The sequence below is a fragment of the Rana temporaria genome, chromosome 6, assembly GCF_905171775.1.
Source record: "Rana temporaria chromosome 6, aRanTem1.1, whole genome shotgun sequence".
Taxonomy (NCBI): Eukaryota; Metazoa; Chordata; class Amphibia; order Anura; family Ranidae; genus Rana; species Rana temporaria.
Window position 1 is genome coordinate 31,134,741 of NC_053494.1, and position 19,479 is coordinate 31,154,219.

Consider the following 19,479-nt stretch of genomic DNA (forward strand, 5'->3'; position numbering starts at 1 on the left):
GGTATACATTATAGTACGCTCATGTGGGTAACGCCTTAGCAGTGTGCACCCTACATGACCCTCACACAGGTATACATTATAGTACGCCCATCTGGGTGACGCCTTAGCAGTGTGCACCCTACACGGCACTCACACAGGTATACATTATAGTACGCCCATGTGGGTGACGCCTTAGCAGTGTGCACCCTACATGACCCTCACACAGGTATACATTATAGTACGCCCATCTGGGTGACGCCTTAGCAGTGCCAGTGTGCACCCTACTACATGGCCCTCACACAGGTATACATATAGTATGCCCATGTGGGTGACGCCTTAGCAGTGTGCACCCTACACGGCCCTCACACAGGTATACATATAGTATGCCCATGTAGGTGACGCCTTAGCAGTGAGAGGTGTTACTGTGTCCCTAATATTGGTAATTTGTCAATACTCCCTGAGGAGAAAATGTTGTATAGCTCCCCATAGAGATCACTGTACCCCTTATTTCTGGGGTCACCAAGTCAGGAAGCGAGAAAAAATCTTCTGTTACTATGAGGCAGGTTTATGACTCTTTTTTTTTTGCTGGAGTGGGCTTTATTTCTTTCACGTGACTTCAGTTGTGTGAACATAAGCGACAGGTTCTCTTAAAACCCTTCTTATAGAGCCCAGTCAGACGCGGCTGTTCTCTGAACTCCCGCCAGGTGTCACCCGCCTCTTGAGCCCTACAGCTGAGAGAACAGGTCTAACAGCCCGATCAGATCCTACTCATCCACTGCGCCGCCGCTCGGGGAAAGGTCACTCAAGATGGCGGCGCTGACTGTGCTGAGGAGGTCGGCTCCCGCCCGGCTCCTATCAGGTGCGTGACGAGTTCCCGCCCCAAACACCCGCCACTGCCCGCGCGCCCGATTCCCGCTCTGGTGGCGCGAGGCGACTGGGCGGTGTCTCCCCTCTCAACTCAGTTTCCCGCGCAGACAGGCGCTGCTGTCCTCTGTGTGGGAGTCATTTGAGGACGGCGGGAAAGGACGTGCCCCCCCTCCTCAGTGTGGGGTCGCCTCCTCCTCACAGGAACACTGACAATGAAGTCTCTGTGTGTCACGGTGCAACATATCATTATACACATCGAATCTCCCCAGTCATTCATATATCACCTTTCCTTACAACCTTCATTAGACAGAGGTGTAAGAATTCCCTCACCCCCCCCCCCCATTAGACTGAGGTGTAAGAATTCCCTCACCCCCCCCCCATTAGACTGAGGTGTAAGAATTCCCTCACACCCCCCCCCCCATTAGACTGAGGTGTAAGAATTCCCTCACCCCCCCCCCCCATTAGACTGAGGTGTAAGAATTCCCTCACCCTCCCCCCCCCATTAGACTGAGGTGTAATAGTTCCCTCACCCCCCCCCATTAGACTTAGGTGTAAGAATTCCCTCACCCCCCCCCCCATTAGACTGAGGTGTAAGAATTCCCTCACCCCCCCCCCCCCATTAGACTGAGGTGTAAGAATTCCCTCACCCCCCCCCCCCCCCCCCATTAGACTGAGGTGTAAGAATTCCCTCACCCCCCCCCCCCCCCATTAGACTGAGGTGTAAGAATTCCCTCACCCCCCCCCCCCCCCCCATTAGACTGAGGTGTAATAGTTCCCTCACAAGTCACAACCCTCATTAGACTGAGGTGTAATAATTCCCTCACAACCCTCATTAGACTGAGTTGTATTTACCTTATATATATATATATATATATATATATATATATATATATTTTGTGCAGCATTTATGATAATTTAATTTAAAAAAATACCCTTTTTTTGTGCCCACAAAATAGAATACCCACTTTTTTTGGTAAAACATTAAAGCAGATTTTGTGTCAAGTAAATGGATACCAAACGTGTCAAGATTTAAAATTTCGTACATCCATAAAATGGCGACAAACTACAGTACCAAAAATTGTCCTCTAAAAGCCTTTACAGGTTATCGGTTTAGAGTTAATCATTAATTGGGCCTTAGAATTAAGTCTCCCGCTCTGACCTTGATGGAGATACCTCGGGTGTGGTGGAATCATCGTTTACATATGTGTGTGAGCGCAAGCGGATAAGTCTTTACATCTGACTGAAAATTATGTTGTACTTAACTTTTTTTTTATCAGTTTTATTTTTCGAACAACATAACACATAATACGTTGAGAAAGGCTTATATAAGTACCCTCAGATGGTCGTATCGTTGAGGTTAGGACAAATCTAAATCAATGAACTAGATAGGAGAGTGACGGATGTTTACATGGCATGGTTCCTAAGACATCACAGTGGAAAGATAATTGATCAGTCTGGTATATAAATCCAACCACAGCATAGTATAATGACATCAGCACTGTTCACCCAACATTCAAATACATTTTTGCATCACTATTGCATTGCCGGTGACTTGTCCTTAAGGTTCCCCTAACGGGGAAGTTCCTTCAAGGACTGCGCAGGCGCAAATATGCAGACGGAAATCTCCGAACCTCGCCCGGCATCCAGGCTCATTCTTTAACATCCCCGTAGATTGGAGGATGTTAAAAAAAGAGCCAGGAGGCCGAGCGAGGACGTGAGGCCGACTGGCCACTTACCTCGAAATCCACGTAGCCCTGGATGCCGGCCGCGGTTCGGAGATTTCCGTCGGCAAGTTTGCGCCTGCGCAGTCCTTGAAGGAACTTTCCCGTTAGCCGGAACCATCTCGGCAGATCACATTGCGCCTGCGCAGGAACTTTCACGATAGCCGGAACCAGCTCGGCAGATCACCGGCACCCATGGTTTGGTTCCAGTGAGGAGGTTCTTTGAAGACTACTGAGCGGTTATTTTCTCTCTCCAGTTTGAAATCCTATTTGGTCCATACGATGGGCTCTGGCAATTTATAAAATTGGGGGAGGGTGGGGTTCAGCCTCAAGGGAGCAATTGGGGAGATTGCAACCCTGGGGGTAATACATCGCAGACCAGCCCTCCATATTGTACTTCACTTTAGAGTCGGTTCACACTAAGGCGGCACGACTCTGGGGGCGGCTCTGCAAGTCGTCCTGAGGACGACTCCAGAGGTGATTTGCAAGACGACTTCTGTATAGAAGTCAATGCAAGTCGCCCCGAGCCGCCCCCGAAGTCGTACAGGGAGTACATTTCTAAGTCTGAGCGACTTGCATCGCTCCGATTAGAACGCTCCCATTGCACTGCATGGGAAGCGACTCGTCAGGTGGCTAAGCCGCCTGACGCGTCGCCCCAGTGTGAACCGACTCTTACTGTTATTTTACTGGCTTCCAGCTGCCATCCCTCACACACTGTTCAGGTTCTGCCTGTGGGGGAGTTTGTCAGCGCAAAGGGAAATTGTTCTTCATAGTATAACTATATACAAGAATGCAACATTGTTTCAGATAGATTTAAAAAATGTAAATATAGTGAGCTTGTGATAAACCGAGGCAGACAGATAGCTGATGCAAAAGATAGTGATACTCTGATTCAGGATTCCCCCACTTCTAGAGTTAAAGCGGATGTCCCGTGGCCAATTGTTTTTTTTTTTTTTTTTTGGGCATTCAATTGTATTTTGCAATGTAAAGTAATACTCACTTATTTGGTGTCTGTAAATATCCCCTGTCCGTTTTCGTGCACAAGAAGAACTTAGAACATGCAATAGATGCAGTTTCCATTTTGCCTGTGGGCAATGTGAAGCCCACAAGCACGTCGACTTCCGGGTTTCCATCTAAACGGGCGTCACATTCGGCTCTCCTATCACAGATTGCTCTGGAAGTGACATCCCGTCGTCGCCATCTTGCTACACCGCTTAACCCTTATCACTCTAACATTACTGTGCATGAGTGTGGGGAGTAGCAAGATGGCGGCGACGGAACGTCACTTCCGGATCAATCTGTGATGGGGAGCCTGATGTGACGAGCCAGCGTCGCGCTTTAGGAAATCAAAATCAAAAAATAACTGAGAGGAAACCTCTGCAGGATATGACGCTCTGCTCGGAGAAAACCCGCAATGGAGAGACAGGAAGCCGAGTGACAGCTGCTGCTAACAAAGGTACTGTCACAGAAAAAAAAAAGTTCCGTTCCATTCTGCGCTCTTGTCTGTTTTTTGATTAAGCCAATGTCTTTAAATAGGGTGGAGCTCCGCTTTAAAGCAGAGTTCCACCCAGAAATAAAACTTCTACTTATCGGATTCCTCTACCCCCCCCCCCCCCCCGGTGTCACATTTGGCACCTTTCAGAGGGGAGGGGGGAGCACATACCTGTGTAATACAGGTATTTGCATCCACTTCTGGGCATAGATCGCTGCACTTTCTGCAGCGATCTACACCATGTCCTACCCCCCCCCCCTGCTGTCTTTGGGGAGACACACAGGTCCCAGAAGACAGCAGGGACCATTCAGAACAAGCAGTGCAACTCGCACAATCGCAGTAGGGAACCAGGAGTGAAGCCAAAAGTCTTTACCTTCTGGTTCCCTTACCAGGAATGGCGGCGGCATTTCACCGTGAAGAGCATTTCGCTCTCCCCCAGGGAATCTTTTGATATTGTTACATTGCCAATCTATGTGAGGATCATTTTGGCTTTGAGGGCAACATATTAGCCTGCTCGGATGTAGCTTAGTCCTCATATTGGAGGACACATTGACATTCCGGATTGTAGGATTCTATTCATCCATATCTTGGTATCCAATCCATGGTTTTTCGCTGCTTCCCGCTAAATCTATATTTATATATCATCCCCTGTTTGAAACTACCGTACGAGGATACCTGGAATATGAGCCAATAGCTGGCCTATATTAATCCTGGCTACGGGAATTTCTCTTTGTGAGCTAGTTCTTTGCTACTGGATACTACCCCCTTTTTTGATTACTTGATGAATAAAGCTGACTCCATTTCAAGACCGTGAAACCCGTTTCCTTTCTTTGCAACACACAAATCCCAAATGTGCCCTGATTAAGCTTAACAGTGAAATGCGTTGATGCACTAGGGCTCACTATATATTATGCTCTTTAATATATATGTTTTTTAATCTGTTTTTCATGCTCCTTTTCATACCATGTATGTATTTGTCTTAATAAACACAAGAGTTTTTTTATATATTTACTGTGCCTTTAAAGTCTGACATTGGGTCACCTTTTGGAACTCTTTTGTTTGTATTCCCAGCTTATTAGTACTCTCATTCTAATGAGACATTGCTAATTTCTCATGCGCCGGTCCTCCAGCTCTGCTGCTTAGTCCTCTCTCTAGTCCCTGTTTACCTTCCCTTATAGCCCTCCCATATTGCAAACCATGTGTGCCATCTGCATATCTCCCAACTGTCCCTGATTTGCATATTTGCATTAGAAGAGCTGACCTCTGTGTTATTGGAACTGATATTTTAAACAGATAATATTTTATTCTGCAGGTTCTTTGTGTGTCCATAGCAGGGTTCTGGCACCATGGAGGCAGCATCAAAGTAACCGGCATTTCAGTAATGATAAGATCCTGGTGGAGATGGATGAATCTACTGGTAAGAGAAACAGAAATATACAAGGATGAGCTTCGGCGTGTTCGCACACTCCACGTGCAGAGCCCGCCAGGAAGTCGGCACTGTGCTGCGCGAATCACAGGCAGTGAGACATTTTCTGATCTCTGCATCCACGCATAGGGACAATGTCTCACTGCCTGTGATTAGCGCAGCACAGTGCCGACTTCCTGGCGGGCTCTGCACGTGGAGTGTGCGAACACGCCGGAGCTCATCCTTAGAAATATATTCCATACATTGTACAGGCTTTTGATTTGTGCAATTACATTTAATCTGTGCCTGCTTCATTTTCCTAATGGGGAAAAATACCCAAATACGTGAACACTTTTTTTTGAGAATGTAGGACTATCAAAGTGTGTTCTCCATAACAGCCATCAGTGGAGATTTAATAATTAGAATCTATCTGGCTTATGACTTTGGAGCTATGCTACATTCCTGTCAGTAGTAATGCCCCAAATTTTTTAAAGTGCTGATAATGGCTGCCGAAAGCACTTGTTATTTTTGACACGTGTTTACCACGATTTTAATGGGATTTTTATGGGATTTTTTTTGCAGAAGATTTAAAGGGGTTGTTAAGGAATTTTTTTTTTTTTACCTTAGTGCTGTCCTCCTTCACTAACCTCATCCTTCGATTTTGCTTTTAAATGTCCTTATTTCTTCTGAGAAATGCTCACTTCCTGTTCTTCTGTCTGTAACTCCACACAGTAATGCGAGGCTTTCTTCCTGGTGTGGAGAAAGCCTCTTGAGGGGGCGAGTAGGCAAGTCAGGACGCTCTCTACATTGGGAGCTGTGTGTTAGTGGTCCTTAGTGAGTTAGTGAGTCCTGACACTCCTGCTTGCCCCCTCAAGAGGCTTTCTCCACACCAGGGAGAAAGCCTTGCATTACGGTGTGTAGTTACAGACAGAAGAACAGGAAGTTTATAGATGGAAAGTTGAAGAAAATTACTAAAGGTCCACTTTAGGTGGGAGATAACTGTCTGATAGTGTCTTTCCGGGTGTTGGGACTCTACATTCAGCATCCTTCTCAGCTTGCGTGTGGTAGGTTTGGTACCTCATCCCTTTAGACCTGAACACATATGAATTACATGGGTCCTGAGGCTAATTAAATGCAGATAAGGCACCAAGTGAGTTTAATTACCACCTTAATCAGCCACAGAACCTGTGTAATCCGTATGTGTTCGGGTTTAAAAGGATGAGGTGGCAACCCTAGCGTGTGGTCTTCTCATTGCAGGGGCTGCAAACTTTCCATGGGAGATAGTTTGAGGACTGCTGCTATAGACCATTTCATGGTTGGCGTTCTCTTCTCAAGTATCTAAAATTTATGAAGTAACATAAAGCAATTATCTATTTGTAAACCTTCCAGGATTTTAGGGTAACAACATGTTTAATAAATATGAGGATAACTGTCCTTCCATATATAATGCCCACTACAGACCTTTAGGAAAGTGTCATTCTTTATGAAAGGGCCCTGGTGTATCCTGTCTAATCCATCTGTAGTTGACCTGCAAGTATTTGGTTTCTATATTGCAATCTAAGGAGAAAAGGCAACACATACAAAGTACACCAAAGACACAACTGGTGTCTAAAAGAGGTTTACAGATGAGTAAAAAAATAAAATTGTGTGTGTGATGGCTTGCTGGTGTCCCGACCTCCACAAAGAGGACGTTGTTGGAAGAGGTTTCTTTTTTTTTTTTTTTTATTATTATTACACGTGCAAGACACAATAAATTAAATACCTTTTTAAATTCTATGTTTAGTGATGAATTTTTTGTTTTTCTTGGAGTTCTTATTTATGCAAAATTTACTGTATTGAATTTTGTTCCTCTAACCTCCATTTAAGTTGTCTTCACTGATTTAAGCAGAGCTCAGTTCTATTTGAGGCGGGGAATATAGGCCACAGAAGAGCTTGTGGGTGTATTCAGATCACACTGCTGGGAAAGGTGCCATGCTTTTTTGATCAAAGGCCCCAGTCAAAGCCTCATGTTACTGATAAGGAGAAATAATGGATCTTTGTCTCTTTTCCCAGGGGTGGCAGTCATGAAAATGAAAAATCCTCCCGTGAACAGCCTTAGCTTGGAGCTCCTGACAGAATTCTCTATTGGCCTGGAAAAGCTGGAGATCGACCGAGGCTGCCGGGGGCTGATCCTGACCTCCGTACGTGATCATATTTACTACACCCGTAACACATTGTGATTGTACTCATTGTTCCACAACAAGGAACACAATTGCATCAAATTGGATTTATTGCTGATGCGTATTATGTTTTCTTGGCAATCTCTGAACCACGGTTGGACATTTAGCCCACGTTCACATTAGACCGCTTTGACATGTCAAATCGCATGCCAAATCTGAGCCTATTGCTGGTGTTCTGACAAAATGTCGAACCTGGCAGAATGAGCAACCCGCGTTGCTTCCGTTTTTTTTAAACCATCATGAATTTCAGATATTGACAAATTGCTGCTTATTTTCACAAATTGGTGTTTGGACACAACAATGGCAACCGAATAGAGTCCGGTGCACAATATTATGAGCGGAGATTGTTATTCCGCTCTCTGAAACGAACCAAGAAAATATCCGCCTCCAAGGCAGCGACAACTTTGTCCTCGGTAGTCGCTGTGCTACGGTAGCTGGTGTTGTGTCCAAACACCAATTTGTAAAAATAAACAGCAACTCGTCCAAATCGGCAATTACTGATGGTTGAAGGAAAGCGGAAGTGACATGGTTTGATTTTCTGCCGAGTTGCCTATTTTGTCAGGACACAGGCATTACCTCAGCTTGCTATTCTTTCCAGCTTTTATAATGCTAGTCTCGTGTGTCTGCTACCTCCTGATAAGCACCCAGGATGGTGTTGAATAGTGAGAGCAGTGGGAGGTTACCAAAAGCATTATCTTGTGAAATATGTCTTCAGGATATTTTATTTCATCATTTTTCATGTTCTGTTATGTCTTACGGAGTACACAGTTTATTCACATCCAATCCCTGGAACTTGCAGCTTTTCCCTACCACTGTCATAAAGAGGCACACACTAGGACCAATCTGCAAATTAACCCATTCAGGGATTATACAAACTCAATAGATATGGTGTTCTTGGTGAAAATTGGTGCTGCATGACTTCTGACAGACACCCTGCCCATTCCCCAGTATAATTAAACCAAAGATTGATTAGTGCTATGGCATTTGCTGGAGGGGGTTGGATAATTTTAAGCCCTTTAACTGGGTTTTCAAAATTATCAGCAGTCCATGGAAAGCCAGGTTTTAATCCAGTCTTATGATGGCTACACAGGAGCATAGTTTTTACACAGGGTTTGATTTACTAAAACTGGAGAGTACAAAATCTGGTGCAGTTCTGCAAAGAAACCAATCGGCTTCCAGGTTTTATTGTCAAAGTCTAAAGTGCTACTTAACCCGAAACGGTAAAATCGGTCTGTATGTACAGTAAAGCATGCTTGTTATACTCACTGTGGAAACTAAGGGGTTAATCCTCTGAATTGTGTAACCAAGTCTGTTTGATCCTGTCTTCTCTGATCCTCCCCTTCTTCCACTGTCCCTACAGTGTGGTTGATTTACTAAAATTGGAGAGTGCAAACTCTGGCACAGTTGTACATGGTAGCCAATCTGCTTCCAACCTCAGCTTGTTCAATTAAGTTTTGAAAAAAAAAAAGCAAAATAAAAACCTGGAAGCTGATTGGTTTCTCTGCAGAGCTGCACCAGATTTTGCAATACATCCACCCCAGTGTGATTGTTTTCTGCACATTTCTATGTGGTTTCTTTATATAAACAGTAGTCCGATCTATTCTCAGAAGTTTAGAGCCCAACATCAGCATGTTGGTATTTTTTGTCGATAAAGGAGAACCAAACCGAGGTAACCCAGGACTGCATATACATGAAGTGTGTGCATATTGCGTTAGGGAGGAAACGTTTACATATTCCTTACGGGAGACCAAAGCAGTTTATTAACAAAGAACAATCACTTGTTTTGTCTACCTTTTTTATTCTACCTTATGAGATTTCTTCGAGTTTTGCATGCTTTATCATGTTTTGTTCTGTACCCAGGCTTCTCCGAAGGTTTTTTCTGCTGGGCTGGACATCACAGAGATGTATGGAAAGAGCGCTGAGCACTATGCAGCTTTCTGGAGAGCCGTGCAGGAAATGTGGCTGAAACTGTTCGGATCCAATATGGTGACAATCGCAGCTATCAATGCAAGTGTTTCCAGTTTTGCTTGACTTTATTATTTATTATTCGGGTCGGCTTATACTCGAGTATATACAGTACATGCACAGACTATCCAATCGCATAATATTACAGAAAACAAGTACATATAATTGTTTAGCATTATGTATACAAGCCTACACAGCTGAGTAGGGTAGGTAAACCCTGTAAATGTAGACATCTACCTCAACACATGGAAGAGGTCAAAGATCACCAAGGTACGGCATCTTTTTTTTTTTTTTTAAGGATATAATCTAGCAAGCCCCTATTAAAAAGTATGGAAGGTTTGAAGAGTTCCGAGGTCAATGGTAAGCATGGCAGATTTCAGGGGTTAGTAGTCACAGAATGCAGGTGTATGTAACGCAGAGGTCGGCAATAAGGAGTGCAGGAATGAGGAACAAGTAATGCAGAGTTCAATAGTATGTAACGCAGAGGTCAGTAGTAGGTAATGCAGATTGCAGAGGTCGGCAATAAGTAATGCAGAGCGCAGGAATAAGTAATGCAGAGCGCAGGAGCGAGGAATAAGTAATGCAGAATTCAGTAATATGTATTGTAAAGTTCAAGGGTCACAAGCAGGGTGGATTTGATTTAAATCGCTAGCTAAAAGGCTTGTTTTTAAATCCATAGTTTTTAAAGAGAAATTGTCATCTCTGTCACGCAGATGACTCACCGGCAGTCCCATTCACTTTAATGGGACGGCTGGGGATGCGGTAGTGACACAACAAGGTGAGGGACGTGGCGGCAGCAGGTGAGTAGATGCCCGCTAACAGGCGCTGCCATGATGGATCTGAAATGACAGGTGCTCTTTAAATGTAAGGACTCAATCTAGCTGGTAGTTTGAATCTTTAATATTTACAAACAAAATGAAGGTTTCCTATTTAGAATAATAAGCGGTCAGGTTAGTAAAACAGCGATTACAGAAACGATTTAATCATTCCGTTTGTAGTGTACATAGATTTGCAAAACAATGGGATACATTAATATTCCTGAACTTTGGTTTATCTCATGGTTACTGTGAACTTGTTTGACTACATTAATGCAGTGCATGTTATCTCAGCTTGCAGAGCTTGGATTCGTTGAATGAGTTTTCCAAAAATGTAAATATTGCAGAATATACAGCTTCATGCTAAATAAACTAAATTATTAATGTATCATAAATAGAAAACTATAGATTTTTACTCCAAAAGCCTTTTCTTAAAATAAATTTGATAAAAAAAAAAAATCTGATTTTAAAGTGGAGGTTCACCCGAAAAGTTAATTTTTAACATTAAATTGAGGCTCATTTTGTCTAGGAGAATCGGGTAGTTTTTTTAAAATCTAAGCAGTACTTACCGTTTTAGAGAGCGATCTTCTCCGCCGCTTCCGGGTATGGGCTGCGGGACTGGGCATTCCTATTTGATTGACAGACTTCTGACAGGCTTCCGACGGTTGCATACATCGCGTCACGATTTTCCGAAAGTAGCCGAACGTCGGTGCTCAGGCGCCGTATAGAGCCGCACCGACATTCGGCTTCTTTCGGCTACTCGTGACGCGATGTATGCGACCGTCTGAAGCCTGTCAATCAAATAGGAACCCCCAGTCCCGAAGACCATACCCGGAAGCGGCGGAGAAGATCGCTCTCTAAAACGGTAAGTACGGCTTCGATTTTTAAAAAAAAATACCCGATTCCCCTTCACAAAATGAGCCTCAATCTAAGGTTAAAAACTCCCGCTTTAAGTAAAAATACTTTTTTTTTTTTGCCATTGATTTTTATCCACCCTGGTCCGAAGTATGTAACATAGAGTTCAGGAGTCTGAAGTGTGCCACTCAAAGTTCAGAGGTCAGTAGTATGTAATTCAGATGGAAGAATGGATGGACAGCCGCACTCCAAAAAGTCTTGTTGAAAAAAGACGTGCCCTTTATTGTAAAAAGGAAAAAATGCACAGCACACAACAGCATACAGTGGGATAGACAGCTGACGCGTTTCGCATTAACAACTAATGCTTAGTCTAATGACTAAGCATTAGTTGTTAATGCGAAACGCGTCAGCTGTCTATCCCACTGTATGCTGTTGTGTGCTGTGCATTTTTTCCTTTTTACAATAAAGAGCACGTCTTTTTTCAACAAGACTTTTTGGAGTGCGGCTGTCCATCCATTCTCCCACCTGCTTAATTCTATGCATTGCCAGCACCCGTGTGATTCCTGAGTGGACATTGATTACCTGCCTGTGCTCACCTGGAGCGGCGGTCTCCCTACCTATAGTATGTAAATCAGAGTTTGGAAGTCGGTGTGCATTTTGTTGGTTTTTACTACGGCTTACAAAATAAGATTTAATTGGACTTCAAGAGCTTCCTTATTGTATTCTGCAGCCAAAGTCATTAAGCCTTTACGGCTTTTAGGAAGCTGCCACTATAATACAGAATAAATGCTGATAACTATGGCATGTACACAAATGCATTTGCATTGCAGGCAGCAGAAAACTGTTGATTTCTCTTATAACACTGCCAGCCTGGAACTAAGGACCTGTTAAAACAGCCAGCACTCTAATGCCCATCTGTCATTCCAGTCACTGTCAACTCTTGCTGCCCTTTTACCCACTTTTAGCCAGCAGGCACATACTCTGCAGCACATGTCTCCCTTCCCCCCATCCCTCCAGACTGTCCCATCCAAGCTTTAATACAGCTGCGTCTAGTGGTTTGGCAGTGCCTTGCCTCATGCTGCTCACTGAGTAACAACGGCTCTCTAGTTCGCAGAGTCCATCTTTTTACCGCTGGCCTAGGACTTCCTCTGTTCTTAGAGGTGACATGGCAAGGTTGAAATTTACCAGTCAGATGGCCATGATTGATCAGTTGCCAACCACAGATCTAGAGGAATAAATGTCAGAATCATGAAAAAGAGGCTGCTTGAAAGATGCCTTCGCTTGATACTTTGTATTCTTTTTGTTTTGTTTCTCCTTCTTGTTGGAAATTCAATAAAAAATAAATAAACATTATGTTAGATATTCATGACGTCTATAGTGACAGCATAAAAAAGTGTTTGTTATTTCACTTACTCCTTTTAATTTTTCTACATAGGGTTCCAGTCCCGCTGGCGGGTGCCTTATGGCCATGTGCTGTGATTACAGGATCATGGCGGACAGCCCAAAGTATGCCATTGGCCTGAATGAGACGCAGCTGGGCATAGTTGCTCCCTTCTGGTAATGTAGAAAATGCTACATAGTCTGTGTTTCTTCACTTCTTTTCCAGCTGATCAACCGTCAAGGTGTGCCAGAAACTTTACCTAACCTTTTGTTCACATACTGTAATTAACAGGTGTGCTTGTACTCTGTGGATCATTGTGTTTAGCTATGAGGCAAACAATTATTTCTTTCTGTATACTGAATAGTTTCAGATCATGCATTGATGAACACATGTTTTCCATACACAGACGTAAATGGGTATAAAGTACACATTTTCCTGTGGTTGAGGAGTCTCAGGTGGAGTGTACAACTGAACTAACCATAGAAGTGAATGGCTGTTTGTACTTGTGTGAACACCAATGCTTGCAAAATGAATGAATATTAAACTTCAGCGCTGCTCCTGTAACTTAAAATAATACAGTATCTAACATTCAAATGCCTACACCAACATGTATAGTGATACATGTTGGTATGGGCTAAGCTAAGGAGAACCTGTGAGGGCTGTTTGCACGCCAAGGCAGCGTTTTTCTGCGCGTTTTAATGTTTTTTGATTTAAGTGTAATATTTTAGAATCTTATAAATAAAGCACGCAGTATTACACTATATACTCTTTTTATCCTTTTATTGCCATATGCTTAAAAAAATGGGTGTCCGATCACCGTGAAAGCTTGGAATGATCTAGGATACCTTGTATGCGTTTGAATATATATCGGTGGAAGATAGGAGGAGTCTCTATATAGTGGCAATACACACCAGCTCCAACCAGTGACGGGAGATACAATTCTAAATATACTTACATATATATACGTTTCTCACTCACTCACTTACAGGCGTATTTAAAGCTTTTTTTCTAGGGAGTGGGGTACCAGGAGGGGAGCATAGAAAGTCTCCGGAGAACCATTTCAACTTTTCAGAAGCTCAGTACACCACATTGGATGGACTTTATTTGTCTGCACTTTAATTGCACTGACCACTTTATTACATTATGTTGGTGTAGGCCAGGGGTGCCCAACCAGTGGCCCGGGGGCCACATGTGACCCGCGGAGCCCTCTGATGTGGCCCACGAACCTTCTGCTCTAGGATGGCTGGTTTTGCAAGCCCAGATCGCGGATCACCGATCCGTCATCCTAGAGCAGGGATCCTCAAACTACGGCCCTCCAGCTGTTGTAGAACTACACATCCCATGAGGCATTGTAACACACTGACATTCAGACATGACTAGGCATGATGGGAGTTGTAGTTCCTGAACAACTGGAGGGCCGTAGTTTGAAGACCCATGTCCTAGAGCATCAGTGTTGTGAATGAAGCTGGCGGTAGAGAAAGCAAGCGGTTGCGGAGCAGAGCTGCATAAGTCGATGCTTCCTGTATAGCACCAAGCTCCTGTCACAGGCGGAGTGATACCAAATATGGGCATATCTGTTCTGCAGTGGTTACTGGGCTGCTTTCAAATTGATCAGCCTGTGCACCGCCTACCTCCAATCTGATCCGCTAAAAAAAACAGAAGAGGATTCATCTCCTTCTGCCTGGGTGGATCGGATCGAAGGGCCCATAGAGAAGAGTGGGCTGTGTCTGTGTCTGCTCTTGATATGCAGAGTGGACACAGACCTTTCTTCTCCACTCATTGTGGCCCACGACCAGTTACCAAGTGACTTAAGTGGCCCTCGCTCTTCAAAAGGTTGGGCATACCTGGTGTAGGCATTTGAATGTTGGATACTGTATTGTTTGAAGTTACAGGAGCGGCGCTGAAGTTTAATATTCATTAATTTTGCATCACTTGGGGTTTTCACCTTGCATTACAGCAGCAGCCCAACTGTATATTTTTTTTATATCACTATATACCATATATACTCGAGTATAAGCCAAGTTTTTCCAGTACATTTTTTTGTGCTGAAAATGACCCCCCCCCCCCCCCCCCCGGCTTATACACCAGTCACCTTTTTGCGCCTGATCTCCTGGAATTTGGGGACCCAGTACCGGCGCACATATAGCACACATATAGCCCAACTTTCTCTACAAGTGTGCAAAGTTTGTTGTCCGGGGGACCTACGGCTGGGGAGCACTGATTTTTCAAAGTCGGGCACCCCTTCCATAGACTCCCATGTTAAATGGTAATTTAGTAACTTTGGAGACCCTGTACTGGCCGGCCATATGTCCCTTGGATCCGAAATTTGGTACACATGTAGCCCCAGTTCTCCTCTACAAGTGTTCAAAGCCGGGCACCCCTTCTATATACTCCCATGTTAAACACAAGTCTAGGCATGGGCACAGTGAGGCATGGACACAGTGAGGCATGCAGATGGACACCCTAGGCTTATACTCGAGTCAATACGTTTTCCCTTTTTTTATTATTTTTTTTTTTTTTTTTTTTTTGTGGTAAAATTAGGTGCCTCGGCTTATATTCGGGTCATCTTATACTCTAGTGTATATATAGTATTTCATTCCCATAGCGCAGGTTTTTCTCTTCAAACTTTTCACCAATGCTTCTTACCCGCACATGGGTGTACGGAGTCATATCTTGAATGCAATACTCGCTGATTTACTAAAATGCCTTATGTATGCAGGAAAATGCTAATGCAGAGAAACATCGTTTACACAAGTACAGGGGCGTACAGCCAGTCACTTCTATGGTTGGGTGTACGTCCCACTTGCAACTCCCTGGTCATGGGAAATGTGTTTTTCGTGCTAGACATCTTTTATACCGAATTGCGTCCATGCACATGTGACCTTGGCAAGAAAACGGAGCCCCATGCATCAATAGGCAGATGCCAAGTGGTTGGGTTACCATTAAAGTGACTTTGCTTTATATATGTATTTTTTCATCTGTGCATAAATGCTAAGTAATGTGTAAATGCATGTGTGAATACAAGTGTTTAATGCGTTTTTTCTAAGTTTTGGATTGAGTTGGTACCCCCGTTATGTTTTATTGCTGCACCTGTCACTTTTAGAGAGGTGCCATCCTCCCACAACTTCCCGTAGAGTCAACAGGACAGCAGTAAAACCTGACAAAGGTCGTTATTCCACTTAAAATGGAACTTTATGAAAAAAAATAAGAGGCCAACAGGCAGGATTTTAAATGCAGAAGAGACCTGCTTAAATTGCTGATCTCCCTGTGCACAGCTGATTGTACAAGTTTGGCAATGTTGAGATGATTGAACTCATGTACATATACATGCGGGAATGACATCTCAGCCGACCAATGAAAGTAGACTGCAGTTGATAACTGGAAGCCAGTCAGGTCAGCGGGGAGCTACGAGACATTATGTCGCTTGAGCGAACGTGAGTATAGCTTTGCTTTGAGAGATTTTGTCCTTGTGACCATATGGGTATTTAAGGGAGTTTTTTCCAACAGCAGTAAAAACCTTAAAAAGGTCCTAACCCTTCTTCACTATCCAGATTATGTCTACTTCCCATTGCAATGTAATTTCAGGGTTTTGATTATTGTCTGTTGTCTGAACTGCACAAGTACTGATATCATGTAGGCCCCGCTAAACTTTGTAGACGTGTCGAAGAAGTACATGACAATTTTTAATTGTCTTATTCGGACAGCTATGAATCTGCTGTTATGTGGCTTTCTAAGGCAGGAGTTGGCTGAGACCAAAAAAGGCTTTGTTAGTGTTCATGTTCTTACAACTGCCAGTTTTTACCTTGAGAGGAATTCATTTTTAAAACAGAACATCAGTCTGTAGTGTGTTGTGCTCTTAAGTTTTACTTTTGAATGCAGTCACTGTGCTTGATTTATACTTTTTGTATGTAATGCACACATTTTCATTTAATTAATTATAACAAGTGTGTCGTATAGGCTTTTCCTGAACAAGTCTTTGTATACTTTTCAGGTTCAAGGACACGATGACACACATCGTAGGGAGCCGTGTGACAGAGCAATCCCTCCAGCTGGGACAAATGTATCCTGCCCCCGCTGCTCTTAAAATCGGTCTTGTGGATCAGTTGGTTACAGAGGATAAAGTACAGAGCACAGCAGCAGCCGTCATGGCTCAATGGCTGGCTGTCCCAGGTAAGAACACTACAAGCAGAGTCTAAGAATCCCCCCTGCAGAAATAGATGCCTTTCTATTGCATCTTAAAGGATAAGTTCACATTTGGGAACATGTTATGTTTTTAGGGTGTAACGTGTTCCCAGTGCCGCAGTCCGCGCATGCTGCCCCCTCTCCCTGTGGCAGCAATACGGATAGAAGTTTTAATTTGAATGCGCACACGACCGCATCATTCATACACAGAGCTTTGTGTATGAATGAACTACAAGTCCTGACATCCTTAGCAGCTGTCAGCTTGTAGTTCTCAATGAACTACTACTGTGCTGTCAGAGCACTGTGGTAGTTCATTGAGTCTTCCTGCCAGTGAGTATCAGCTTGCATGTATGGTTAAGCAGATACACGGACATTGTGGAGGAGACCTGCATGGCATCAATGATCTAATGCAAAAAATTAGCGTTCTAATGCAAAAAAAAATGCACCTTTTTTTTTTTTTTTTTTTTTTTTTTACCTGCAAAAAGATGTGCATTTATATTTTTTTGTATAAAGGTGTATCTTTAATGCTTTAATAGCATGGAAGTAAAAAAGCAATGAAATTTACCCTACAGTAACCTTTAAAATATCTGTGGGAGAACAAAAGACTTTTAACCCTTTTGCACTGGCACCTCCCGGCCCTTTAGGGGTTTAAGATGCCGCGAGGCAGGTTTATGATCATGTGACTGCCGTGATTGGCTGTCATGGTGCTCACATGATTGGATTCCGTTAGCTGGCGAGAGTGTGCAGGGCGCACGATCTTGGCACAGCTTTTTTTGTAATATTGCATGCCAATATGCGGCCATTCTGCGCCAAAGCCCACCCTCCGACAGGCCGCATGTTTGCGCTCTGTTTGCACTAACCGATTAAAAAAAGTGTGCCGTTTGGTGATCTGGGCTTGATCTGGGCCAAGTCTAGCACAGCCTCATCGAGACCACATCCCCAGTCTGCTGACTGAACAGTGAAAGGAGAAGCGACATACTGATAGTCATCCCTCTCTGCACTCTTTCTCCTCCTGTCACTATATTTTCTGGCAGCTGTTCCATGTACATGCAGAGTGCTGGCCCATCCAATACTGCTGTATAGCGGATTACAGATTTTTTTTTTGTTTTTTCTTATTACTATTTCTGATTTTGTCTCCAGCTTTAAAGAGCATCTTTCAAATTATTTTATAAATGTAACTTCAACCTTCATCTATTAACTATTTAAAATGCCAAACCACTTAATAATGCACTGAAGTTACTTGCAGCATGGACAGGAGTGCTATTAACCCCCCCCCCCCCCCCCCATACACAAATTTGTAGTGGATGAATGAATCTTCGCTGCTCTTTTGATGTATTCTGACAGCAGGGACGACTCCACTGTCAGAATACACTGATAAGAGCTGCAGCCGATTGGGTGAACATTGTTTGACATTGTTTCAATGTTTTCAGGAAATTATGTGATGTTTTCAGGAAGCTATATGCAGCACCTTTTCAGCCCTTCCCATCAGCCATGATCTGCCTGCATTGCATAGAGAAATGGTCCCACTGAATTCACAGGGGCTAAAATAAGATCTATAATGCAAACTTTCATTCGCATGGTGATTGAAGGGAGGGGGGGGGGGGGGGGGGGCAAACGAGAATGCAAAATTTAAGCAGACTAAGCTTAAGCGAAGTGTAAGTAAGTTTGACCTTGCACCTTGACCTTGAACTATGTAACAATAGCCCTAAAAAGAAGGTACATCTCCCCACAGAGACAATTGGGGGGGGACATGACAGACATTCTGGTCTTTCCTCACTCGCTCCAAAATTAAAAAACACTTTTTGACTGGAGTTACACTTTAAAACTATAGATTACGATTTAAATATTTTTTTTAAAATGTTTTTTTTATTTTTTACAGATCACGCCCGTCAGATCACCAAGTCTATGATACGTAAGCCTATCGTAGACCGGCTAGTCAAACAGCGAGAGGCTGATATCGATAATTTCGTCGGCTTCATCTCCAAGGAATCCATCCAGAAGTCTTTGCAGGTCTATATGGATAGGTTGAAGCAGAAGAAGCAATAACATGCCAAGTAAATGTTGAAATATATATGAAAGCCATAAACTACTGTAAATCACAAAGCCTATAATATTAAAGAAGATGGGACTTGGACTTGTATGGTGATCTGGAGGAAGCTCTGACGAGCGTGTCTTTACAGCTGCCTTTGTATATTCTCAGCGTTCTTCCTAATCTTTCTGCAGGGGTATTGCAGGGTAGCTATGTTTTTGTATAGATTTTTTTTCCTAATCAGATGGTATTTGAAATTCAATCCATGTTTTCTCTTTACCAACCTAATAAAATATTTTGTGAAGAAACTTGGATTACTGTATAAGATTTTTGTATTGAATATGAAAGTCACTTTGAATGTGAAATCTGTGCAAAGCAAATATTGCCTAAATACAAGACATGTGTTTGATCTTCCTTCCAGATCTGTGCAGTATTTAAATCAGTGATGGGCCACCCTCTTGATGCATGGGGCCACAGGCGTGGTACCAAAGGGCTGCACATTACACACAATGAATGTAAGGCTACAAGATGCAGACACGCAATAGGAGACCATCAAAGACTAATAGGCA

At 43.4% G+C, this 19,479-nt stretch overlaps 1 protein-coding gene across 1 annotated transcript; it reads left to right on the plus strand.

Annotated features, from left to right (window-relative positions):
• The first annotated feature begins 667 nt into the window (after positions 1 to 667).
• Positions 668 to 19,224, plus strand: ECI1 (enoyl-CoA delta isomerase 1). Its single transcript, XM_040356583.1, has 7 exons — positions 668 to 838; positions 5,372 to 5,476; positions 7,517 to 7,644; positions 9,544 to 9,690; positions 12,754 to 12,875; positions 16,691 to 16,869; positions 18,761 to 19,224. The coding sequence occupies exons 1-7, from the start codon at positions 787 to 789 to the stop codon at positions 18,925 to 18,927; spliced, it is 900 nt and encodes a 299-aa protein (XP_040212517.1). The 5' UTR covers positions 668 to 786; the 3' UTR covers positions 18,928 to 19,224.
• Positions 19,225 to 19,479: the final 255 nt, after the last annotated feature.

What these genes read in the sequence shown, in the direction of transcription:
- ECI1 (XM_040356583.1), top strand. Translation starts at nt 787, where the DNA reads ATGGCGGCGCTGACTGTGCTGAGGAGGTCGGCTCCCGCCCGGCTCCTA. An exon ending in TGACAATCGCAGCTATCAAT is followed by an intron (nt 9,691 to 12,753) that starts GCAAGTGTTTCC and finishes TTTTCTACATAG; the next exon opens with GGTTCCAGTCCCGCTGGCGG. An exon ending in GGCATAGTTGCTCCCTTCTG is followed by an intron (nt 12,876 to 16,690) that starts GTAATGTAGAAA and finishes TATACTTTTCAG; the next exon opens with GTTCAAGGACACGATGACAC.